Below are 25,863 nucleotides of genomic sequence, written 5' to 3'. Positions count from 1 at the left end.
TCCAGAGGTCCTGCCACTCCACCAGCTGCCCTCTTGCTCCTTCCTCCGCAGTTGCAGGGGCTGAACCCTCCCCCTGCCCCTTTCGAACCTCCGCCACCCATCTACACCTCCTAACGTCTCTCCTCTTCCCTTACCTCCCCCTGCCTTCCACTGCTCGGGTGGAAGCACGTTGAAGCTGAAGTGCTAAAAGTGGTGACAAAGTTTAATTCAAGAGAAGCAAGGAAGCTGGTGGTCACCCAGTGTCCAAGAGAGGCTGTCATTCACTCAACCTGCCTCCCTCTGCTACTCCCCACTGTGTGACCTAGGGCAAGCTAAGTACCCTCTCTGGGCCTCTATTTCCTCATCTGGAAAGTGGGGACAATGAAGTGTCTACCTCATAGATGCATTGTGAAGAGATGATCATATAACATGAGTGCATAGGTTGCTATGGTAATTATCAGTAAAGCATTAATGCAGGGGGTGGTGAGCCCTGACTAAATGTTACCTGTTGTCATGATCTGTGAACAGGTCCTGGTTAGAATGAACGTATGTGACTCCACGTGCTGGGGAGAAAAGCACAGGGGTAGCCCCCGGTCCCAAGCCCCCTCACCCCATCCTCTGCATCGCCATCCCTCAGGGCTGATGGGGAGAATCACATTCCCCATCCTCCTCTCAAGTTCCATGAAGCACCCCTTAACCACTTCCTTCCTCCATCCCACTGTTCCTCACGTCTCAGTCCACCCAACACCAGTTCCTCCTGTCCCAGCAGGAGCTGAGCCACCTCTGAGTCATCTGGTCCCTTCTCTGCCCTCCTGGGGCCACTGGAACCCAAGGGACCTCACCCCAGATCCACCTCAGCCTCTAAGACCAGAGGAGCCCACCCCACCTTAGTTGCTAAGTTCATGTAAAGAAGTCCTCTGAGATTTAGGGGAAATTTTCTGTTTAGATCCCTCTCCATCCCCTCACCAACCACAAGCTCCAGTCCCAGCTCCACCGTATCTCCATTCTCCTCTGATCCAATGCCCATAAGCCCCAGTCCACCACCATCCCCACCTTATCCAAAATTGGCTTGGAAATTTCGCCCTGAAAATTTGGAAGGAGAAGGGTTCTTTTCCTCTCCCTGAAAGTGTCTCCATGTAAATATTCCTACACTGGGGGGTCTACTACACAGAATCCAGGCAGAGCTGACAGATGTTTGGGTGCGTCCATTTAGCCTAAACTCTGGAGACGTAACATCAGCTGAACATGTGCACAACAGAAATGTTCCATTTTTGGTTGCTCTTGTTTCCCCTTTCAAACGCCAATTTACTGAGCACCTATTATATGGCAGGCCTGATGTTGGGCACACAACCACAAGGTCCTTGCCCTCATAGAGCCCACAGAAGACTGGCACACAGTCTCCAGCTCCCTTCCTCTGCCCCCATTAGCACACCCAGGAAACGCCAATCAGACGTATCAGCTGAATTTGTCATGCAAGACTCAGAAGCGAAGGAGGTGGGAACTCGATTCATTTTTAAAGGCACATCGCCTGTTCCTTTAGTCATCATGCTACACGTGTTTACTGAGCTGTGTCCTACTCTAGGTCCTGGAGATGAATCAGCCCAAGCTCTACCCTCAAGGAGCTGCTAGTCAGGTCAGGGAGACAGGCAAGACTTCCATTCTTGTCATTCAGGTTTCTACTCAAAAGTCACCTCCTCAGAGAGGCCTTCCAGGATTGCCCTGGCTAAAGGGGTCCCCTGCCCTCACCAGGACAACAATCCATTGCTCGGTTTATTTCTTTCGCAGCACTTGTTAGAGATGAAATGACCTCATTTATCTGTTTACTGCATAATGGTCTGTCCCCTCTCTCTCCTGACTCAGTCCATGAAAGCAGGGACTCTGATTTATACACTGTGATTTTCTTAAGCACCTGGTACGGTGCCTGCACACAGAAGCTACTCAATACATCATTGGATTAACAACACAAATTGATCAGTGCTGCATCGGAAGGAGGCACGGGGTGCCCTAAGGAGAGGCCATGGGCTCTTTCTGAAGGAGTCAGGGAAGTCATCGCAGATCAGGGGACATCTGCATGGGGTTTAAAAGGATAAGTAGGAGTGTACTGGGTAGAGAAAGAAATGTATTTCTGTCACTTACTTTGTGACCTTGAGGAAATTACTGGAATGCTCTCTCGACCTCAGTTTTCCCCTCTGTGGAATAGAGATTGAATAGACTCTTGTGAGAATTAAATGAAATGATATATATATGAAATGCTTACCTGCCAGGCACAGACTACGGTCAATAAAGGTAGCTATCAAGGGTCGCCTGGGTGGCTCAGTCGGTTGGGCGCCTGACTCTTGGTTTCAGCACCAAGATCTCAGAGTCCTGAATTTGAGCCCTGCACTGGGCTCCATGCTGGATGTGGAGCCTACTTAAAAAAAAAAAAAAAAAAGTAAATATATATATATATTTTTTTAAAGGTAGCTATGGAGATGTTTCAGAAGCAGTTAGTATGGCATTTCGCACATAGTGTCTCTTCAGCCTCAGTCTTTGGTCTTCCATCCCTGTCTGGAGAGAGAGTAAGACACTCTACAACCATGAGTAATGTGTATTATAATGGGGGCAGTGCAGGGCTCTGTAGGAGATGGATAGACTTACTACATTGGTTGAATGCCTACCATGTGCCGAGCACGGTTGTAAGTGCTTCGTATGGGTTAATTGGCTCAATCAGCCCCCAACCTGGATTATTATTACTTCTTAATAGATGGGCCAACTGAGAGAGGTCCAGTGACTTGCCCAATAATTGCCAGCATTGAGATTTGGACCCAGGTGGTCCAGTTCCAGAGTCCATGCTCTAAACCATTACACCCAGTGACACATTCAAGGGGAGCCCAGACCCAGAGTGATAATCAGGCTTACAGCAACAGGAAGTGGAGGAGTCTGTGAGTGTCCAGGGGAGGAAAAGATGTATTCTTCCTTGAGAAATCAGAGAAGACTTCCTGGAGGAGGGGGCATTTAGTTTGAATCTTGAAGGATGAATAGGAGTTTACCAGGAAAAGAATATGGAGAAAGACATTCACTCATTTAATTAATATTTCCTGAGGCCTCCTGAGAGCTCAGCCCTGAATGGGTGATCCTGAGGACACAGAGATGAATCAGATGTGGGCTTGGCCCTGCAGGACCTGCCCACCTGATGAAGAGGAAGGATGGGGAGAGAGGCAGGTAGGATGGGCTGGTAGGAAGGACAATGGAAGGGAGGAGATGAAAAAACAGGGCAATGTTCTCAGGACTTGGCCCAGATCTGGTGATATTAAGAGAAAAGGAAAGTGCTTAGTTCCAGGCAGGTTGGGCATGTGGGTCTTGGGTGGTAGGGTTATGAAGAAGGGGGTAGGGTAGTTTATGAAAAGAGTGAGTTAATCCAGTTAGGCCCATATTTCCTCAACCTTCTAGGAGAGGCCTTTGTCCTTGCAGGATGGGGCCCAAATGCCCAGGGCAGGGAGGGCTCTTTAGGGGGTACACACATGTGTGGCTTCTTGTGGTCTCTGCCTTGCTCAGTCTGTCTCTCCCTTTCTCTCCTTCCCTCACCCTGGATCCTTCTGTATCCCTGTCCCTCTCGTTTTTAATTTTCTCTCTCTTTCCCTGCCTTGCCCCATCCAGCCTGCCTTCTTCCTACTGAGTCTCTGTTCTTTTTCCCAACCCTCACCTGCTTTCTGGGGTGGGGGTGGGGGTGGGGTGTGGTGGTCCTCCTGCCTATCCCTCCAGCCTGCCGGGGACACTGGCCCCAGCTCCCCACAGCTTCATTCAAGATAAACTCACTTCCACTTCAGGACCCAGCCTTAGGGATCATTTTTCTCTCCCTCTTCCTCCTCCAGACCACAGAATATCCTGTATCCAAGTCCTGCATCCTGAGATCATGGGAATGAGGGTTCCCCTCTCTGGAGATCCCAGGAGGACTCCATATCCCAGGGCTCCTCCCCCACTCAGCCCAGCCCTGGCTCAGCAGGCCACCAGCTCATCTGGCTCAGGAGGGGGGTCCCCCTGTATTGCCTCCATTTCCAAGGCCCCCAGTCAAGGCCTGAGGGCTTCCCCCTCCCCCCTGGGACATTTCCCAACCCAGATTAATCACAGGGGCGGCCCCAGAGAGGAGGAAGGAGATGGCATGGCTTACCTTCAAGAAGCACAGAAGCCTGAATGCATGCTCAAGACCCAGGCACCCCGAGGTCATGAGGCTGGGATTCGTCTGTGCTCTGCTTTCTCTCCTGGCAGGTGAGGCTCCAGCCGTCCATCCGCTGCCCCTCCACGGTCCCGGGAGCCCTGCCAGCCAGCTTGCCCTTGACCTCCCAGGCTTCTGCTCCTTCCTGCTAGGCATCTAGCATGTCTCCCCCAGCCCTCCCACGGTGCTTGTCATTGACCCCTCTGCCTCCATCCCACCCCAGGGCATGGCTGGGCAGACACCAGAGCCATCGGGGCCGAGGAATGCCGCCCCAACTCGCAGCCCTGGCAGGCTGGGCTCTTCTACTTCACCCACCTCTTCTGCGGGGCTTCCCTCATCAGTGACCGCTGGCTGCTCACAGCTGCCCACTGCCAGAAGCCGTGAGTGACCCGGGCACCACTGGGGTGGGGCGGGGAGCTGGAGGTAAGTGAGGGGGTCAAGGGGCCTTCAGTAGAGGAGGGAGGGAGCTGTGGTTGGAAGGATTTAGCCTTCATTTCTGTTCCCCAAAGCTCAACTCTTAGAATTAGAGTTGACCCTCCAAATTCTAGAGTCCCAAATAATCTAATTATTAGGGTCTAAAATTCAAAACTCTTAGAAACCTCGACTCTGACCCAGAAAAATCCAGAGTCATGGACTCCTAAAATCTCAGATCCATGAGATTCTACATTAGTTTCGGTGAATTCTAGAATTGAGACTCAGACTGGTAGAATCTTAGGAGCCTAGAGCAGCCCTGCCCTGTGGGTATATAACTCCAGCCACATAGTTAAGTTTAAATTTTCTTTTCAAGATTTTTATTTCTTTGGGAGAGAGAGAGTGTGTATGAGTGGGGGGAGGGGCAGAGGGAGAAGCAGACTCCCCCCTGAGCAAGCAGCCTGGTGTGGGACTCGATCCCAGGATTCTGGGATCATGACCTGAGCCGAAGGCAGACACTTGACCGAGTGAGCCACCCAGGCACCCCAAGTTTAAATTTTCTAGTAGACATATTACAGTAGTAAAAAAGAAAGGATGGTCATTAATTTTAATAATAGATTTAATTTGACACACTCAAACCATTATTTTATTTTATTTTTATTATTTTAAAAATTTAAATTCAATTAGCCAACATATAGTACATTAGGTTTTCTTTGGTGTAGTGTTCAATGATTCATTAGTTGCATATATCACCCAGTGCTTATGAGATCACGTGCCCTCCTTAATGCCCCCCACCCCCTCCTTTCCACAACCCTCAGTTTGTTTCCCCGGAGTCAAGAGTCTCTCATGGTCAAACCATTATTTTAATGTGCAATCCATTTTTAAATACTTATGAATGATATAGTTTAGTTTTTTAATACTACACTTTTGAAATCAGATGTGCATTTTACACATATGACATGTCTCAATTTGGACTAGTCACATTTCAAGTGCTCAATAGTTGTATGGGATAGCACAACCCTAGAATCTTAGGTTCAGTATTCTAGCTAGGTTCATTGAAAATAGAAGCTCATGGTCCTAGAATCTTTGATTCACAGTATTCTAGAATACTGTGACTTGCAGATTCTAGAATCTTGAATCAGTAGAATTCTAGATGTCTAGAATCTGGTGAATTAAACATCTTAGAATGCTATCATTCCAGATTCTTAAAATCCCCAAAGTTTTAATTGAGAGAATTCTAGAGTCTCAAACTATTTGAACCCTAGATTCTTAAATTTCTAAAATCATAGAATTACAGAATTCTAGGAATGTCTGGGTGGCTCAGTTGGTTGAGCGTCTGCCTTCGGCTCAGCTCATGATCCCGGGGTCCTGGGGTTGAGTCCTGTGTCAGTCTCCTTGCTCGGCAGGGAGCCTGCTTCTCCCTCTGCCTGCCGCTCCCCCACCTGCTTGTGCTCTCCCTCCCTCTCTCTCACTCTCTGACAAATAAATAAATGAATAAAACCTTTTAAAAATATATAAAAAAGAATTATAGAATTCTAGATTGATTAAATCCATTTTATAGTCCCAGAATACTAGAATTCTAGGCTCTTTAAAGCCTTGATTTCATCCAGATAATTTTAAAACCCCAGACTTTTGGCCTAGAGAAATCTAGAATGTTAGAATATTGGATTCATAAGATTCTAGAACATAGAATTCTAGAATCGTGGATTCCTAGGGTGTTAGAAGATTCTGGAATTCTAATGGAATCTTAGAATCTACCTGATGCAGAAATCCAGAATTTCTATATTACCTCTGGAAAGGGGTAGCCCATCTTGTTCCGATATTCTTCCCCCCAGGAATGAAGCACAGATGCTGAATGAAGTACAGAATGCTGTCTGGGAATTTCCCATCATGCATTGCTCCATGATAGGGCCTCTTTCAGCTCAGGTCTGTACTTAAAGCTAGGAGAAGAATGTTCCGATTTTAGCTCCAAAGACTAAGGAGAGAGGCAGAGATATGGAGGTAGAAAAGATTCAGGCTTGAGGACAAGTTGGGGGAGATTGGTTTCCCAGACACAGAGCCCAGGCAACAAGGTGACAGAGATAGAGATAATGTCTCATACTCATTAAATCCTGAATTCTCAGTCATAAGCCTGGTTCCTAAGGTCAGAGGTCAGAGGCCGAGGAATGGACATGTACATCCCCAGAGAGTCCCCAGCTGTCCAGGGCAGGGGATCCAGAGCAGAACAAGTGGACTGAGAGTTTGAGGTCAGGCCTCAGGAAGACATGCATTGAAGGTAAGGGTATATGGCTGACAGGAAAAGCCTAAGGCCATGGATGACCCCCAACTTGGAGATTTTCCATTTCCTATCCCCTTCCATGCACACAAACACACATACACACACAACACACAACACACATACACAGAGCCACTCCCCACAGAAGCCACCAGACCTGTGGGGGCAGGAGGTGGGGATGTTGTTCTGTGGTAGGTGGAGCCCTCATGTGCCTACACAGTTCCAGGGGACCCATGTCACCACGAAGGCTCCAGGTGGGGCAGGATGGAAGGTGGTTTACTTGGTATGGGACTAGGAAGGGGTGTGAGCTTTTAGGGGAGAGCTACAAAGGTAGAGGCAGACAAAGAGATGGAGTGAGAAGCTGGGGCCCAGAGAGGGCGTGGGCCTTGCTTAAAATCACACAGCACACTGGGTCATACAGAAATGATGGGGGCCGAGAGAGTGTGTGGCTTATGGAACACATATCACCCTGGTGGACACCCAGCTTGACCTCTGAGGCCTGTCTCAACAGGTATCTGTGGGTCCGCCTTGGGGAGCACCACCTCTGGCAATGGGAGGGCCCAGAGCAACTGTTCCGGGCCACGAACTTCTTCCCCCACCCTGGGTTCAATAAGGATCTCAGGGCTCATGACCACAATGATGACATCATGCTGATCCGTCTGCCCAGGAAGGCACACCTGGGACCTGCTGTGCAGCCCCTCAACCTCAGCCAGACCTGCGTCTCCCCAGGCACCCTGTGCCTCATCTCAGGCTGGGGGGCCGTGTCCAGTCCTAAGGGTATAGCCTTGCCTACAACTCAACCCCTTGTGTCTCATGCCGAGGGTCTGAATTCCCCCTATTTCTCTGTCTCTGCCTTTTCATCTCTTAGATAGAAAGATGATGATAGATAGATAGATGATAGATGATAGATAGATAGATAGATAGATAGATAGATAGATAGATAGATAAGGAAAAAATCTAAGATGCTATAAATTACAAGATGTATCATTATTTACAACCACTAAGAACAGGGGAAAAAAAATCCCCGTGAATACTTGCATGACACCATTTGCTGGAAGACATGCCCTGATTTCAGAGATGTTTAAATATGAAAATATACACTTCATGGAATTGAGATGAGGCCTAGATCTCTCAGAGTCACAAATCAGCAACCCATTAGCCACATTTAGACTCCTACATCAGTCTTGGTTTTCAAAATGCCTTGAAAAAATAGTCTGAGCTTGAGAGATTTTTACATAAAAGCCAAATTTCTGCATTTGCTGGGAAAATCCAAAGAGCTGACAACGCGGGACCCACATTCCCTAAATAGTGACCATTGGGCAGAATCAGTGGAGGTTACGGCCTTCAGACCAGATGCAGGTTTTCTGGGCCTCTACAGTGCCTCCAACTGGTTGCTGTTTCTGCATAGTCCCCTCCTCCCACTTCTAATTTACCTGTCAAGCCCATTTGAATCTGTGCCCCTAGATTATATACGTGGATATATGCATATCTATATCCATATCTATATTCTACATGCTGTGTCTCCCTGTCTGTGTTTAGTATCTCTTATGTTTTTGTCTCTGTCAATGACCATAAATATTTCCTCCCTTTCTCACTGCCTTCTCCCTTGGCATCTCTGGGCCTGTTTCTTTTTCTTTTCTTTTACTTCATTGCTTCCTCTGAGAGGAAGGTCTTAAGAGGTCTATCTCCTTTCCCTTTAAGAAGTCTATCTCCTGCCATGGTCTCTATTTTTCTCTGGGTGTCATGTATGTATCTCTTCTTGGCTCTTGGCTCCCTGCATCTTTCTGTTTCTCTGTCTCTCTCTCTTTGGCCCTCTCCCTCTCCTCAAACATCTGTTTCTCTTTCACATTATGATTCTGTCACTGTCTCTTGTTTCTGTCCTTGAGAGTCTTCTGCTGTGGTTCTGTGGGTCCTCCTTAGGGAAGGGTCTGGGTGGAGGGGCTGCTGAATGTGATAGGCCCAGCTGCTGATCCTCTATGGGGGCATCTCTTTTGCCAACAGTGCAGTACCCACTCACGCTACAGTGTGCCAACATCAGCATCCTGGATCACAAACTGTGCCATCAGGCATATCCAGGCCACATCTCAGACAGTATGCTCTGTGCCGGCCTCTGGGAGGGGGGCCGGGGCTCCTGCCAGGTGAGACCTACTCTGGGGAGGAGGGGAATGGCTATCTTGCCAGATTCCTGGGTCCTAGGGAATTAGGGAGTTGGGGGCCCCAGAATTCCTGGGGATCCGGGACACTTGCGTCCTGGGAGAGGATGGGACCAAGGCCAGGATTCCTGGATTTAAAGGGGACTGGAGGGCGCCTGGGTGGCTCAGTTGGTTAAGCGACTGCCTTCAGCTCAGGTCATGATCCTGGAGTCCTGGGATCGAGTCCCACATCAGGCTCCCTGCTCAGCGGGGAGTCTGCTTCTCCCTCCGACCCTCCCCCTCTCATGCTCTCTCTATCTCATTCTCTCTCCCAAATAAATAAATAAAATTTAAAAATAAAAAATAAAAAATAAATAAAGGGGACTGGAAGCCCCGACTCTAGAACCTAAAGGAGGAGAGGACTGGGAGTACAGACTTTAAGTCCTGGGGGAAGAGGGGACTAGGATCCCAGAGTGCTAAGTGCAGGGGTGAGGCGAGGGCTATGAGCGCTTATTCCTGGGTCTGAGGGAGGAGGGACTGGCTGCCTGGACGCCAAGGTGTCGGGAGAAGAGGAAACAGGGTGCTTCCTTAGAGGAAGTGGCCAGTGTAATATGAATACACCAGCTTAACAGTTTCTTTGCTCTTCTGCCGCGCACAGGGTGACTCTGGGGGCCCCCTAGTTTGCGACGGGACGCTGGCGGGTGTGGTGTCTGGGGGTGCCGAGCCCTGCTCCAGACCCCGGCGCCCTGCTGTGTACACCAGCGTGTGCCACTACGTGGACTGGATCCGAAAGACCATGGAGGACAACTGAGCCCTCATGCCTTGGGCGACCAAGAGCGGAGGGTGGGCGTAGGGCAGAGGGGAACTGAAGGGCTCCGGCCTCAGAGATCTCGGCGCGTGGCCCCAGCGACCCCGAGACACCTTCTGGATCTTCAGGCTCCGCGCCCTCAGGGCCCGCCCCGTCGGAGAGCAGGGGGGAGACGCCTCCGCCCCTGGAGCCCCGCCTCTGCGAAATCACCAGAGCGGGCATCACCGTGGAACAGCTTCACCCGGGGCTCGGCTCCAGCAGCACCTCCAGCAGACAGCGCCTGCCCTCGGAACTTTGCCCAATGAGAATTCCCCTCCGGGCCCCGCCCCCTGTAACCCCGCCCCCTCCGTGGGAGAGCCCGCCCCCGTGACGTCAGGTGCTCTGTGGCTTCCCCTGCCAGCGGGCGGTGCAGGGTCGGGCTCCTCCCCTCGTGCCCGCGCCCCTGGGCGTTTGGATCCTGGCGGGGGGACCCGACTGAGAGAAGTTGGGGGAGGGTCTCCATTCATTCAGATTCAATGGATGATTAGACAATAAACGCGCGGAGCCGCGCCGTCCGTCTGCCTGCGTTGTGGGATGAAGGAAGGGCAAAGCGTGGGCGGTGGTGGGCAGACAGGGAACGGCCACCGTACAGCAATTCCCCCTTAACCCCCCCGGTAGGTCCTACCTAAAGTCTGTCTCCATCAGCCCTATTGCAGCAAGGCCGCTGGGCTCTGCTTGGGCTGGTCCCGTCGCCCCCAGAGTCAGGGGAAACCAGGTCATGGTGCCTCCCAAACCTGCCTTCCCAGATCCGGACCTCTCAGGGGCAGCGGGCGGAGCCCGATCCGCCCTCAGAAGACTCATCTTTCGTCCATTTCCAGTTAGTGGCAGCTGCCCCCTTCTCCCACAAGAACCCAGGCTCCAAGTCACTCCTAAAAAGACTTAAGAATTCAGCCCCTAACCCCCTTCTCCCTCAGACTAAAACTTCAGGCCAGTCCCCCCGCCCCCGACCCAAAAGTTCGGGTCCCCAGCGCCCTCCACCGTCAGACTCAGAGGAGTCCAGAACCCCATTCCTTCCCCTCCCAGGTCCAGGAGTCCAGACACAATCTCCCTTCCCTCAATTCAGGGGTGTGGGCCCCCAGTTCCTATTCCCTCAGACCTACAGTCTGGAATCCCAGCCCTCTCCTCCAGACCCAGAGTTCAGGCCCCCAGCCCCCTCCTCTCTCAGACCCAGGATTCCGGGCTCCAGCTCCCTCCTTCCTCAGACTCAGGAGTTCAGACCCCCAATCCCTATCTTCCCTGGACCCTGAGTCCAGGTCCCCAGCCCCTCCTCCCTCGGAGCCAGTTGTCCAGGTGTCTGGCCCCAGAAGTCACAGCACTGACGTCCTTCTCTTGGAAGAGGAGTTCCAGATCCTAGCGCCCCCCACACCCGCCCCCAGGTTTCCCTTTCAGGCCCTCAGCCCCTCCTCACTCATACACAGGGTTCCAGTTCCCTGATGCTCCGTAGGGCTCCAGAGCGGGAGGAGGCGGAGCGGGAGGCGGGAATTCCCAGTTAAAAGCCTCCAGAACCTAGTACCAGGCAGACAGAGCTGAAGTATTGGGGCCTCTTCCTCGGGGTCTGAATCAGTCGGTGACCCCGCCCCCTGGATTCTGCAACGTGAGATGCCAAAGTTCTCAGACACAGGCATCAGGCCCCGGGGCCCCTGCTCTCCCAGGGCCCAGGACCCCAATCTCAGACCCCTTCCTCCTTCAAAATTTAGGAATCTGGACCCTGGCCCCCTCCTCCCCAAGACTTAGGAATCTTAACTCCAAGTTCCCTCTTCCTTCAGATCCAGGAGTCCGGGACTCTAACACTCCCATTCCTGGGAATGTAGGAATCCAGCCTCCACCTCCTCTCCTCAGATTCAGAAATCTGGGGTCTGCCCCCTTCTTCCTCAGACCTAAGAAGATGGGTCCCCAGGCCCACCCCACCCCCCAGCAGGACCCAGAAGAATGGCTCTGGATGCTCTGCCTCCTTATTTCAAGTTTCTCCTAGGATTCAGGGCTCCTCCCTCTTCATTTCTCAGCCCTGCCTTCTCTGTCTCCCAGACCCCGCCACGGGACATCTCTCACCTGCTGCAGTCTGGACCTGGATGTTCCTGTTCTTGCTGTTGGAAGCCTGGGCAGGTGAGGGGGGCCTGGTGGGAGCCTGTGGGAATGCCGTGGGTGGGAATGCCGTGGTAGGTGCTTGTGATAGCATGCGGGGGGGATGTGAAACATGCGATCACATGTGGGAACTTCTTTGGGCTTTCCTGAGGGTGGATGGAGGCATGCACACATAGCAGAGGGTAGGAGTGTGTCAGCTTATGCTGCATGTTGCATGAGTACACCAAGCCGGCAGGGCTGCTTGCTGAGGGGTGCAGATACACACAGTATATAGGGCATGTGGACGCATGTGGGAGCATGTGGAAGCATGCTCGGGTGTGTGACTCGGTGAGACTCATGGGCTTTAATGAGTGGACGTGGGCATCTGTGTGGCAGCCTGTGCAAGCTGGGGGCCTCACATTCTCAGTGTGGACATGTGAGGAGGCAGGCAGAGAATGTGCCATATGTCATTTTGAACCCACAATGGGTTTTCCTGGCCTCTGCACTGCCCCAGGGGGTGACGATCCAAACTCTCTCCCTCCTGCTGCAGGACACGTGAGGGCACAGGAGTCCAAGGTGCTGGGCGGCCAGGAATGTGAGGCCCATTCTCAGCCTTGGCAGACAGCCTTGTTCCAGGGCATCCAGCTGCTATGCGGGGGTGTCCTCATCGATGACAACGGGGTCCTTACAGCAGCCCACTGTAAAAAAACAGTGAGTGGATGCCTGGGGCAGAGGTGGGCTGGGGCCTGGGGGAAGGGGGAAAGAAGAGAGCTGGAGACTGAGCCTCTGAAAGAGGAGGGCTGAGGGAGGAGGGGACTGGCTTCCCAGACTCCTGCCTGGGTCCCAAATTACTCTCCACCATTACAGGAAATACACAGTACGCCTGGGGGATCACAGCCTGAAGAATAAGGACCGTTCAGAGCAAGAAATGGCTGTGGCTCAGTCCATCCCACACCCCTGCTACAACAGCAGCAATGAGGACCACAGCCATGATCTCATGCTCATCCGACTACGTGGTCGGGCATCCCTGGGGCCCAAAGTGAAGCCCATCAACCTGGCGGATCGCTGTCCTGAAGTTGGCCAGAAGTGCACCATCTCGGGCTGGGGCACCGTCACCAGCCCCCGAGGTAGTAGGAGGGAGAGGAGGAGCTGGCTGGCCCAGTGGACCTCAAGCCATTGGCAAAGCTTTGCCTCCAGAAGGAGATAGAGAAGGGACAGTGATTGTGAGGTTGAGATTCACAGGTGGCCCATGTTGGAAACCTGGAAGGCCATAATATTAACAGGACTGGTGGGAGAAAGAAAGCAAAATAGCAGATTGTTAAACCAGGTCTCCAAAAAATGGATGGGTGAATGAGTGGATAAAGAATGCATGCCTCCTTGGGGCCCCTGGGTGGCTCCATTGGTTGAGTTCAGGTCTTGATCTTGGTTCAGGTCTTGATCTCAAGGTCCTGAGTTCAGGCCCCGACTTGGGCTTCACACCCAGCTTAAAAAAAAAAAAAAAAAAAAAAAAGAATGCATGCCTCCTTCACGGTGGAGAGTACCATGTTTTGTTTTCTTTTTTTTTTTTTTTAAGATTTTATTTATTTGAGAGAGATTGAGAGAGAGAGCATAGGGGGGAGAAGCAGAGGGAGAGAGGGAAGGAGACCCCTCACTGAGCAGGGATCCCAACTCGGGACTCAATCTCAGGACCCTGGGATCATGACCTGAGCCGAAGGCAGACCCTTAACTGACTGAGCCACCCAGGCGTCCCATGCAGAGCACCACGTTATGAAATCTTTCATTGCCCAGGGTTTTCTATAATTTTCTTAACAGACTTGGGATATATGGGCTCCTCAGTGGCCCAAGAGAACACGCTCCTAAGCATCTTCTCCCTTTTGAGTCCATGATTCCTGGCACCAGAGACTCTCTTCCTTCACACCCAGGAATCCAGTCCCTTCCTCTCCCAAGACTCACTGTCTAGGTCTCCAGCTCCCTCCTCACTCTGGACCCAAAGTCTGGACCTCCGTTGAAGTCCTCCTTTTGGGACTTCAGAGTCCAGGCAACCCTTACCCTACTTCACAGTGAGAGAATTGAGACTCAGCTCAGAGAGGCATGCGATTCACCAGAAAATCCAGGATTTTCCAAGCAAAGACAGGATTCAGATCCCTGCCTGTCTGACTCCTTCTAAGGGGACAATGGGATGCTGTGGAAACCCACCTGCTCATGAATCAGTCAGGTCAGTTCAAACCATGGCTCTGTTCTTTCCTCTGGGCAAGCCCCTTCCCATCTCTTGCCTCATTTTTCTCATCTGCAAAATGATGGATTTTTAAGATTAGATAATAGATTTTAGGTAATAGATAATAGATTTTTAAGCTCCATAAGGGCTCAGGTTAAATCTTTTTTCTTCATTGTATGTTCCCAGTGCTCAGGATGGTACCTGGTACACAGTAGGTGCTTGATAAATATTTGTTGAATGAATGCATGGAACAAATGAACATATCCCTTTTTTTTTTTAAGATTTATCTATTTATTTGGGGGGAGAGGCAGAGGGAGAGGGAGAGAGAGAATCTCAAGCAGGCTCCACACTCAGCTCAGAGCCCAATGTGGGGCTCTATTCCATGCCCTGTGACCATGACCTGAGCCAAAACCAGAAAGTCAGATGCTTAAGTGACTGAGCCACCCAGGTGTCCCCATAAACCTCTTTCAAAAAGCTATTGTGAATTCAGACTTTTCACAATCAATGAGATTGTGAAGTATACAGCTTCTGGAACATAGAGGTCCCAGATAGAAGTTTTTCCCCCTCAAGTCAATTGCTCAAAGTTTAATAAGAAAGATTAATTCCATTTTCTTTCTTTTTTTATTGAAGTATAGTTGGCCACAACATTCTATTAGTTTTGTGTGTAAATACAATGACTGGACATTTGTATACACTGCAAACTGATCACCACAATAAGTCTAATTACCATCTGTCACCATACAAAGTTGTAACAATATTATTGACTATATTCCCTGTGGTGTACATTACATGATTAATTCCACTTTTACTCATTAATTCAACATTTATTTGTGAGCATCTGGTATGCCCCAACTGCTTTACTGTGTGAAGTTTCTATCCTATGGAGTTGCATGCTAGGTGGGGAAAATAGATGATAAACAAATACATATAAAATGAATTATTAGGCAGGGTTAAGTGCTATAATAAAATATGGAGAGTAAGAGGATACAGAGTGATGGAGGGGTGATGTCTCTAGGTCAGGGAAGGCTTCTAGGATGAGATGACTTTTGGAAAAAGTAGCATTTAGCTGAAATTGGGGACCTGATGGTCTGGGGTTGGGAAAATTGGAGAGACAAGGTCAGAGGTGTCATAAGGGGGCACCTCCATGTCTTCCAGTCACCTGATCCTTAATTTGAAAATTAGTGGACAAGAAACAGAAGGTAGACCCAACATCCCTTCTCTAGATGTTGGAAAGGAAACAGCAGGGACCATGGCTTTGTTTAATGTGGTGAGAAGTGATGTGCCCTGTGAAATGTGTCAGAAAACTCTCCTGAGCAGCCATGGATGTACAGAAGGGAGATTAGATCCAGACAGGGATTGAGGGTGAAAATGGTTGCTCTCTCTGGGAACTTACCACCTCTGCCCCCTCAGAGAATTTTCCTGACACCCTCAACTGTGCAGAAGTAGAAATCTTCCCCCAGAAGAAATGTAAGGATGTCTACAGCGGGCAAATCACAGACGCTATGATTTGTGCAGGTGACAGCAATGGGGCCGATTCATGCCAGGTGAATTACTTCTGAAACTCCCTTCTTCCCTTGTCCCTCACCCCCCATAGAGGCTCGAGGCTTGGCAGTAGAGTGACCTCAAAGAGTTAGTACCCAGAGAGGTTACCCCTATCTCTAGAGTGGGAAACAGGCTCAGAGAAGACCACACTCTATTTGCAGATCACACTGCACAGCGTTCAGGAACATTGAATTGTTGCTATCATTTTCCTGGGAACCCTTGTCTTCAGGATGGAGTGCAGAGAGGGGAGGGGATAAGGGGGTAAGAGGAGATGTCCATGAGGAAAAGACTCTGAGGCTAGAGGGTATGCAAGCTCCCTGCTCCCTTCCTCACCAATAGTTTTGGGATTTTGTGCTGACTCTACCACTGACTAGGTAGTCAGCCACTTTTCTTTGGGACCTGACTGGGTTCCTTAGCACGGCTGCCTTCTCCTATGATTGGTCCCTCGGGGAGCAATGCTCTCTTGCCAACTGGGTAGGGAATGGTGCCACTGACTTTAATGGTCCCTTGACAAACTCCCCATACCCAAGATAACAAATCTTGGGATTTGCCATAGGTATAACACTCTCATTCTTATTGGCTGCATTTGGGGCCTCAGGGCTCCCCCAGGTTTGCCCCCCTCATGGAAGCTTCACCCCCTTTACTAATGATTGGTCCTTGAAGACAATGCTTCAATGCTTTCTTCCCCATTGGCCAGGAATGAAGTCATTTCCATCAGTGTCGTCCCTTGAAATCTAATCTCTCGGAATGGTTTTGGTTCCATAGAGACATGATCTCTTCCCAAAAGACTTTGTCCCTTGCGTGCGCGCGCGCGCGTGTGTGTGTGTGTGTGTGTGTGTGTGTGTGTGTCCACAAGAACTCTGCTCCTTCCTCCTATGTTTGGTAACTGGAATCAAAGATCTTTTCACCATTGATCGGGAATGGAGACATCAGCTCAGTTCCCTCCATGGAATCCTCACTGTCTTCTTCCTGGATTAGACCTTTGAGACACCATTCTCTTCCCTCCTTGGTCAGGATTTCCCCCATTGCCCTAGGACATCCGGTCTGTGTCCTTATACACGTAGCCCCACCCTTCTTTCTTACCACTGGCCCCAGGGTACAATGCTCTTATCCCTATTGGCTAGAGGGAACCAATCATGCTACAGGACTAGTACCAACTTCTGGGTACAGCAGGGCATCTTAGGTGAAAGTATTCTACTCTCCCCATCCAGGAAGATTCCGGGGGTCCACTGGTGTGTGGTGGTGTTCTCCAGGGCATCACATCCTGGGGATCGGACCCCTGTGGGCGGCCCGAGAGACCTGGTGTCTACACCAACATTTGCCGCTACTTGGACTGGATCAAGAAGACCATAGGCAGCAGGGTTTGATGCTAGGACAAGCTTTGGACGCTCTTCAATAAAACTCACAACTCATCCTGGCTCCTTGCCTGTCTGTGCTTTGGCCCTGTGGGGAGGGATGGAAGGATGGGGGTCTGCGCCTTGCTGAGAGGCTTGATGGGAGGTCTATAGAGACCAGGATCCCCATGGCCACTCTTGGCTATCACCACTGCCTGGAGTGATCCCCTTTTTCTAGAAGGGCTTGGAGGAATGGGAGGTTAATTTCAGGGGAGAAGCCACACAAGGATTTCCAAATATCCAATGGGCTGGCCTGAAAAAGAGATTTGAAAGAACTTCTGTTTCGTTTTTCTGAGCAGGTAAAGTGTTTCTAAGCTTTGAGAGGAGAATTCCCCTCCCCCATTATAAAATATGTAGAGCAGGGTACAGGAAATACGTGAGCAGCTTAAATATGCATCTATGGAACCAACACCCAGATGAAGAAATAGAACATTGACAGCCTGCAAAACTCTTAGCGACAGATTCTTTTTCCTGAGGAGAAACAGAAATCTTTCTCACAGCTTAGAGCTTTTCTGCTGTGGTAGAAGGGAATAAGTCACTTCATTGCATGTGTCCAAATTGAAGTGTGGAGAAAAAGAGATTTGGGGGAGTTTTCATTAGAACAGAGGCTTAATGTAAGTTGTCTTGGGAAAGATGTGTGTGGAGGGGGTACTTACTGTAAGGATATAAATACATTGCAACAGGATGGGCACTGGCTCCCCTCTATCTCATCTCTCTTCACCTGTTTCAATCCTTTCTTGCTACCAACCTTCTAACTCATTTATTTGACTCTCTGACGCCTTTCTTTCCTTCATGCCTCTGCATTTTCATAGTGTTGGCTCGCTCATGCGCTATTCCAATCTCTCTCCTTACTTCACAACCTCTGAACTTCACTTTCACCTACCACCAACAGCTTCACTGTCCCAGGATTTCCCAGATTATATTCTCATGCAAGAGAATCCAATTGGTCCAGGTCAACTTTCCTCCTTCAGCCGGCCACATGATAGGTTACTGAATGGCCAATGGTTTGACTGCATTCTGTTCAGGTAACCAGTCCCAGCCAATCAGTGGCTATTTAGAGTCACGTGACAGGAGGTGTCTCTCCATCCTGGGCTGTGGGGGGGACAGTTCTCCACAAGTGGTGTGGGTGTCCAAGAGGCCTCTCATGCATCAACCTCTGTCCTCCGTGAAAGTCTCCAGAATACCAGACATCTTGATGAAGACTTTCATGCTTGATAGTAAACTCCTGGAACTGGGGATGCATTTTTGGAGGTGATACTCAAGGGTCATCTTGGTCTAAAGAATTGTTTTAGAATTTTTATTATGAACAATTTCAAACATACATAAAATAGTATGGGAACCCGCGTATACCACCATCCAACTCAATCAAAACCAATCCTTTTACCTATACTACACACTTCCCTAATGCTGGAGTATTTTGAAACTAATGGTGACCATCCTATTGTTCTTAAATATTTTGTCATATGTTTCTAAAAAAGGGTATGGCAAACTAAAGCCAATGGGCCAAATCCCAAGAGCTAAAAATAGCTTTTACTATTCGATTTGATGACAGGGAGCGTTAATTTTGAACTCTAATTAAGCAAGATGTTATCCCCCCAAAATAGTTCCATTCTGCTCATTAATAGACCTGTATGACAAAAATTGGTAACAAATGATTATTACTGTATTTTGGATTTCATCAATTAAAATTGGAAATTTATTTTCCAGTTTTCTCTCGTTGTAAGTACTTATATAATATCCTCAATTTTTTTAAAAGATTTTATTTATTTATTTGACAGAGAAAGACACAGCGAGAGAGGGAACACAAGCAGGGGGAGTGACAGAGGGAGAAGCAGGCCTCCCGCCAAGCAGGGAGCCTGATGCGGGGCTCGATCCCAGGACCCTGGGATCATGACCTGAGCCGAAGGCAGACGCTTAACGACTGAACCACCCAGGTGCCCCTAATATCCTCAATTTTATCTCATGGTCTGCAAAGCCTAAAATATACACTCTTTGGCTCTTTTTTGAGAAAAGTTTGCCAACTCCAGCTCTAAAATATAGATTATTTTAAAACATAAACACCTTACATTATCAAGGCTTTACAGAGTTAGTAATAATTCCTTAATATCACCCAGTATCCAGGTGGTATTTAAATGTCCCCAATGGGGGAAAAAAAAAACAACACTTGAAAATTGATTTATAGTATTAAGGAGGGGCATGGCTGAGGTCAAGGGGGGAAGAGACTGGTCCAAGGTCAACCAGAAATTCAGGAATAGGATCGTGGACTGTGGAATCTGGGAGGAAATCAAAACACCAGGCATGGACAAAAGCTGGAAGGATCTACTTAGTCAGGGAGCTTTTGGATAGCAATGTCAGAGCCCCAGTTAGAACTGGCTTATATGCAAGAGGGGATGGTTGGCTTAGGTGCTTAGGAAGGTTATGGGGATGGTTCATGATGTCAGGATGTGACATGGGTACCAGAGTCTCAAGTACTTGAAATGGTGACTTAAGCCAATCAGCTCTCTCACACGTGCTCTTGCTCTCTCTCTCTCTCTGTGACACTTTCTGTCACTCTGCCTACTTCTCTCTGCCTTTAATTTTCTTTTTGGTGTGTGTGAGTTGTTTCTCATTCTGCTTGTCTCTTTCCTTCTTCTGTGGATCTCATTCTAGCCTCTGTAGACAGGCTTTATCAGATGGAGGGAACATAGCAGCTACTGACCTATCCAATTAAGCAAACAAAGCAGAAACAAAGATCTCCATTCTCCTGGCATCTTGATATTACTCCCAGGGAAGAACTCTGATTGGTTCAGTTTGAACTGACCCACCCCTTGGATCAATCTTTGTTGTCAGGGAGGAGGCAATGCTCTTGTTGGCTTGGCCTGGGTCATGCATCAATCCCAGTGGTTGGGTGGGCAGATGGGAGGGATTGGAGTACTATGATCGACATTTTCACCAGAACTATGCGAAATGAAAGAGCAGCTTCCCAGAAGAAGTGGGAAGCTGTTCTTGAAAGAAGAGGGAAGGGAATCCAGGAAGTCAGAAACAATGGGCCTTCAGAACCCAAGGGGTTGAGTCAGGAGGTTCCAGGGTCACAGTGTCCAGGATCCCTCAGGGCAAGGCACAGCTGACAGGATAACCAGACGCCAGTTCTCAGGTGTGATCATGAGCTGAAGGTGGTTCAGGACACAAGTTTGAGGGTGAGGGAAGTATGAGGCTGGGTATCTGTGTGGGACTTCAGAACAAGTGCTGGTACTAAATACAAAGGGCACAGGAGGGCTGGGGTTTGAAGTCTCACCAATGTGAGGGTAGGCATCATTAATAGGCCCATAGGGTTCCAAGTCCATTCTGAGCCGTATGAGACTTCAAGGGGGTGTGACAGTGTCCCTGGAAAATTTTCTTCTCAGGGTGTGGGTCTGTACAGCTGTGATACCATGGGCAATCCTCAGCATTTGAATTCTGCCTCTTCTGACTCCTCAGCTATATGACTTTGATCAAGGGATCTCACCTCTCTTAAAACTCCATTTTCTCATCTATATAGTGGGGAAGACAGTCCTCACTTGGACCCATGTGAGGAATAGAGATGAGTTCTGAGAAATGTCTGACACATCACCAAGCAGGTGTACAAGAAATGGAAGCTGCTCCATTCTGGATGACGGGGTAAGGGAGCTAATACTAACTCAGTGTATGCTATGTGTACATCCACTTTCTTTTCATAATTTTATTTTATCCTCCCATTTACCTTGAGAAGTAAATTTTTCTCTCCCTCACTTTATTTTTTTTAAGATTTTATTTATTAGAGAGAGAGAGAGCATGAGTGGGGGGAGGAGTGTCAGAGGGAGAGGAAGAAGCAGACTCCCCACTGAGCAGGGAGCCTGACTCAGGGCTTGCCCCCAGGACCCCAAGATCATGACCTGAGCCAAAGGCAGACACCCAACCAACTGAGCCACCCAGGTGCCCCACTCCCCACTTAAAGAGGGGCAAAGTGAAGCTTAGAAAAATTAAGTCACTTACCTGAAATCAAGCAATTAGGATTCACACCTGGTTTGGTCTGACTTGTGAGGCCAAGTTCTTTTGCTCACACCCCATGGTTGACTGGCGCAGGGATCAAGGAAAGACTGAGTCTAGGGTTGGCAAATCCATGGATGACAGTGGTTTGCAAACTAGTATTTATTTAAGTACCTCCTATGTTCCCTGGTCTGGGCTGGGTGTTAAAGAAAACACCAATGAACACCGATTCGTTCCTTCTGCTCATGAAGACATGTTTAGCAACAAAATCAGATTAAATAATTAAGAACACAGAAAGACAGATATGCAGAGCACAGCAGAGGAGATGTTCTGGGTTTGTAAGAATGGACAACAGGGCTCCAGAGGAGTGTAGCTCCCTTCCTCTTTCTGACAGAATGCTGATGAGGCAGGGGGATGAAGAGAGAATCCAGGGATAAAGATTTGGGCAGTAGATAAATTGGAAGTCTTGCTAAAATTCCTCTCCTTAGGAAGCTGAGAGGGAAAGATACAGATTACTGACTCATGGGGATATGAAGTCAAGTGGACTGGGGTCTACCTCTACTTGACTGGGGAGCCCAAGTCAGGAAGGTTGATACCCCTCAAGGCCAGGGTCCTCCTGTGGAATTGGTGGGATCAGTAGTCTGAGTTTGGGGGTCTCATTTTGGATTTGATGGGAGTAAGCGTGTCTCAAAACGTTTGGGGACTTAGCTTGAATTTAGTCAGTATGGGGTCAATGTTAGTATGGTGTCTGTTGGTAGACTTTATTTCAGAGTTTGTGTGAAATAAAGGGTCAAGGTGGTGTGTGGAGTTAGGAAAATGAAGATGGGATGGGGAAAGAGTCGGACACGGAAGTGAATATGAAATTTCAGGTAGAAATTGGGTTGGAAAAGAGATAGAGCTGGAACTGGAGTCAGAGTGTTAGGATTGGGGTGAGTTGGGGATGAGTTAATAGGGATGTCAGTGTGGGCTTCCGGAATATTACTATAGTCTCGGATGGACACTATAGTTTGAGTTGTGCATGGGTCAGGCTTGGGACTGAGGCTATAGTGATATTCAGTTTTGGGTCAAGATTGAGTTTGGTTTATGTTTAGGGATTCAGGTTTTGGGTCAAAGTTTAAGGTTGGTTGAGGTGTGAGTTGTAGCTCGAGCTGACATTTGGAATCAGGGACTTGGTCAGGAACTAGATTCCAAGTTGAGGTATAAGTTAGAATTGGATAAGGATAAAGCAGAGTTGAGGGTTAGGTTTGGGTAGGAGTTGAGGTTTCAGGTTAAGACTTGGGCTTGTGTCATGATTGGTGTTGAGAACTGTGTCACAGTAAAGATTGGAGTTAGAATTATGCTTGAAGCCAGAGACTGAGATCTTTCTCACCCTCTCACAAGCACTTGATCATATCTGAACAGGGCTTCTCAATGAATGGCACCACCATCCATTGAGCAAGAGACCTTGAAGTCTTAACATCTGACTCCCTCACCACATCCTACATTTAATCCATCTCCAAGGCCTGTTGATTCTCTTTCCTAAGCACATATTGGATCCATCCACCTACTGCTATCTCCACCTCCTAAATAGCCTTATCTAAGTCACCGTCATCTCTCATCTGGACTATAGCAATGGTCTTCTTATGGGTCCAAATCCCCTTAAAATCCATCCTCCATATAGCAGGTAGAGTGACATTTTGCAGTTACAAATCTTGTTATGTCACTTTTCTGACTAGAGTCCAAGTGGTTCACCATCATCCACAGGATAAAGTCAAACTTGCCATGACATATGTTCTTCATCGTCTGGGTTCCAGTCAACCCTCAGTCTCTGAACTCCAACCATAACTCCCATTTCAGGACCTTTATACATGCTATTTCCTCTAAATGATATACTCTCTAGTCTGCTCCCATTTTGTTCTAGTTAATGTTTATTGCTCTTTCAACTCTCAGCCTATTGTCAATTCCTGGGTCCAAGTCCCTAGGAAGTGTTTTTCTAATACCTTGTGCCTTTCCTCAAGAGCACACATGATGCTTGTAATTTTACATTTGTTTATGAATTATTTATCTTTCTTTTACCCTAGACTGTCAGCTCCTTTAGAGAAGGGACTCTGGGTTTGCACACCATTGTATCCTCAGCATCTAGCCCAGCCTGGTATACAGCTGGTGCTCAATATGTATTTCTTAAGTGTATAAAGGATTGGATCTGAAAGACAGTGTGGGTGGGGAACTGGGGGAGTAGTTCTCTAGTTGGATTGGAGGTGGGAGTGGTTTGTTGATTACTGTAGCTTCAAGATACAGATTTAAGTTAGAATTGGGTTTGGATTCATGGTTTAGGATCAGATTTGAATTTAACTCCTGTGGTCTTAGCAAGGAAGATTTTGGCTCTAGGAACCAAATACTCCGAATCAGATAGGAAATCCAAAGAAGTCATAGGATGAATAGCCACCATAGTTGGGTAATTCACTAGCTCAGAGACCTCACCAAAGACCCCAATTATCTCCATCTCTCCGTTTGGCAACCTTCACTGTTTCGGCTTGATCTGCCAGCCACTTTGCTCCATAGTTCCTGGAGGGCTGCCACAGTTCCATAATTTACATCAGGGGCATCATCTGGCAGAAGAAAAGAGAACTCTTCAGATGTCTCTTGTAAACAAAACAGTCTTTTCCAGAAGTGCCCCAGGGATCTTCCTCTCGCGCCTTATTGTCTCTCATGTCTATTTCTAAACCAGTCACTGGCAAGCAGAATATGGGTTTCGTGTTTGGTGCAGTAAAACTTATCATCATGATAAGGACAAAAGATTATCCAAGCAAGATTAGGGTGTTCATAGAAAGGCAGAAGGAGCAAACAATAGCCCCTATTATGGGTCAGATTATGGAACGGAGGTAGAATTGGGTTTGGATCAGCACTGAGATAAGATTTGGGATAGCTAAGGAACCAATTACATTTTGGAGATCTGATTTAGAAGTTGGGGTCAATTCCATTTTTAGGAATTTGCCTTCAAGTAATAATCAGACAACGTCCCATCTTACTCAAAGTGAAAGCTGAAGTCCTACATTGGTCTTCAAGACTCTATGTCATTTGAGTCCTGTTTTGTCTCTGATCTCGTGGCCTGCGTTGTCTCCCTTACTCATTCAGCTCCACTCAAAAATGTCTTCCCTGTTAGAACATTCTAGTCACACCCCTTGCCTAATTCACCTGCCTGTTTGCTCTGCCTGGAACTCAGTACCCACAAGTAGTTACATGGATCCATTCACTACCTCCTTCAAGATTTTGCTCAAATGTTACTTTCACATGGAGTCTTTCCAATCATCATTCCAAATATTAATCACCCCAGGGATCTCTGAGAGTGGAGAGAACCAATAACTCGCTATCCCTTTTCCCACTTATATTTTTCTCCATGGCACTTCCCACCACCTAACAAACAATATATTTTATGTACTTATTTTTGTATTCATGGTCTCCACGGTAGGAGAGCCTCTGTGAAGGAATTTTTATCTGCTTTGTTGACTGCTTGCTGTGGCCCCAGGAGCAGAAGAATTTCTGGCAGAGTAGATGCTCCATGAATATTTGAACAAACACAGGGGCAAAGACAAAGGTACAAAGAAGTTCATTCCAGCATTTTTATAATGAAAATTACCCAAAATACACGAAATTGAAACACATTACATAATCATGTTTCAACCATAGAATGGGATACTAGGCAATCCTTAGGAAGGAAGAGGAAATTATCTAAATACACTAAGAAGAAAAATTGTTCAAGTTATTTTACAGAGAAAAAAAGTTCTATTACGTAATACTTAAGTATGGAGTTCTTTGTTATAAATACACAATACGACAGCAATCTGTGTATAATACGAGAACACAGACTAAATTGACCATTGTGAACATTTAGTAGGGTGGGATTAGGGAAAGCACTCTCTTTTTAATTCATATCCCTATATCAGGGCTGGGAGTGGGTTCAGGCTCAAAGACACCATTGGGATCCAGCCTGGACAAATGCCGACGGGCTGGTCTGAATTAGGGTACAGGGTGTAGGCCACCCCTGAGAGGGAATGAGGACAAGAAAATGGCCCCAGAGGAGGACATTCCCTGAGCTCTGCAGTTCCTTGCTCCTCCTCCTGAGGCCCCCCTCAGAGCCAACACCAGGTCTCATCTGTAGCAGCCCCCAGGACAGAGGGCCCGAATGGGCGGGGCCAACTAGCTGGGTACCGCCCGACCCTGGCCTGGAGAAGGAGGGTGGAGAAAGAACTGAGTGCGGCCAATTGCTTTCGCTGCCTCAGGGCTTCGAGATAACTGCGAACGCAGGATGGGGGCGTCTCAGAGCCGGCTCCGCCTGCACCCCAGGCCGCTGGGGCGGGCGTGGGGACGGGGATGGTATAAGAGGGCCGCCCTGCACAGGGCTGGACACGCTTGGCTCCCAACTGAGACTGGAGCCGAGATCACATCGGACCCTCGGGCGGTGAGAAGGGGCCTCATTTGGGGTGGGGGATGAAGCTGGCTGGATAGCTGGCTCCTGCTTCTAAGGGGAGGGGGGTGGCTGGAATCCTGGTTGTGAGAGATGAGGGACTGGAGGTCTGGAATTTGGTGTCTGTTAGGGGAAAAAGAACTGAAGATCTAGACTTGCGGATGAGGAGGGATGGGACAGATTGCTGAGATTCCTGAGTCCCCAGGGGGAAGGGAGGTCTGGAGGCCTGGCCTCCTGGGTCTGAGTAGGGGAAGAACTGGGGATTTGGACTTCTAGGCCTGATGTAAGAGGGGCTGGACTTGGACTCCTGCTACCTGAAACTCTTTGTCCTTCCTAGCCCCCCCGCAAAAGAGACCCTTGCTTTGCCTGGCAGCCCCCGGAGAGGCT

At 48.6% G+C, this 25,863-nt stretch overlaps 2 protein-coding genes across 3 annotated transcripts; both read left to right on the top strand.

Moving 5' to 3' along the window:
- The first annotated feature begins 4,092 nt into the window (after positions 1 to 4,092).
- Positions 4,093 to 10,285, top strand: KLK9 (kallikrein related peptidase 9). Of its 2 annotated transcripts, XM_045892067.3 has the most exons (5): positions 4,093 to 4,224; positions 4,395 to 4,551; positions 7,369 to 7,634; positions 8,859 to 8,995; positions 9,648 to 10,285. In XM_045892067.3, exons 1-5 carry the CDS (start codon positions 4,113 to 4,115, stop codon positions 9,798 to 9,800), a joined length of 825 nt encoding a protein of 274 aa, XP_045748023.2. In that variant the 5' UTR covers positions 4,093 to 4,112; the 3' UTR covers positions 9,801 to 10,285. The 2 variants fall into 2 exon arrangements, with proteins under 2 accessions (XP_045748023.2, XP_064437896.1); XM_064581826.1 differs by lacking the exons at positions 4,093 to 4,224; positions 4,395 to 4,551 and having other exon boundaries at positions 4,657 to 7,634.
- A 1,529-nt stretch (positions 10,286 to 11,814) lies between these two features.
- KLK8 (kallikrein related peptidase 8) lies at positions 11,815 to 17,021 on the top strand. The gene is made up of 5 exons (XM_045890462.2): positions 11,815 to 11,939; positions 12,448 to 12,631; positions 12,765 to 13,024; positions 15,523 to 15,656; positions 16,866 to 17,021. The coding sequence occupies exons 1-5, from the start codon at positions 11,906 to 11,908 to the stop codon at positions 17,019 to 17,021; spliced, it is 768 nt and encodes a 255-aa protein (XP_045746418.2). The 5' UTR covers positions 11,815 to 11,905.
- The last annotated feature ends 8,842 nt before the right edge of the window (positions 17,022 to 25,863 follow it).

This window comes from Mirounga angustirostris, unplaced genomic scaffold, assembly GCF_029215605.1.
Source record: "Mirounga angustirostris isolate CCGP_5_RB_7025 unplaced genomic scaffold, mMirAng1.0.hap1 SCAF_16, whole genome shotgun sequence".
In the NCBI taxonomy this organism is placed as follows: Eukaryota; Metazoa; Chordata; class Mammalia; order Carnivora; family Phocidae; genus Mirounga; species Mirounga angustirostris.
The sequence above is the reverse complement of the archived record's forward strand: the minus strand, read 5'-3'. Positions and strand labels throughout refer to the sequence as shown.

Bases quoted from the DNA above. Each gene is read 5' to 3' on its own strand.
- KLK9 (XM_064581826.1), top strand. From the start codon at position 7,064: ATGTGCCTACACAGTTCCAGGGGACCCATGTCACCACGAAGGCTCCAG. The intron at 7,635-8,858 runs GTATAGCCTTGC...TTTTGCCAACAG, and splicing joins GGCCGTGTCCAGTCCTAAGG to TGCAGTACCCACTCACGCTA. The intron at 8,996-9,647 runs GTGAGACCTACT...TGCCGCGCACAG, and splicing joins GGGGCCGGGGCTCCTGCCAG to GGTGACTCTGGGGGCCCCCT.
- KLK8 (XM_045890462.2), top strand. From the start codon at position 11,906: ATGTTCCTGTTCTTGCTGTTGGAAGCCTGGGCAG. The intron at 13,025-15,522 runs GTAGTAGGAGGG...CTGCCCCCTCAG, and splicing joins CACCGTCACCAGCCCCCGAG to AGAATTTTCCTGACACCCTC. The intron at 15,657-16,865 runs GTGAATTACTTC...CTCCCCATCCAG, and splicing joins ATGGGGCCGATTCATGCCAG to GAAGATTCCGGGGGTCCACT.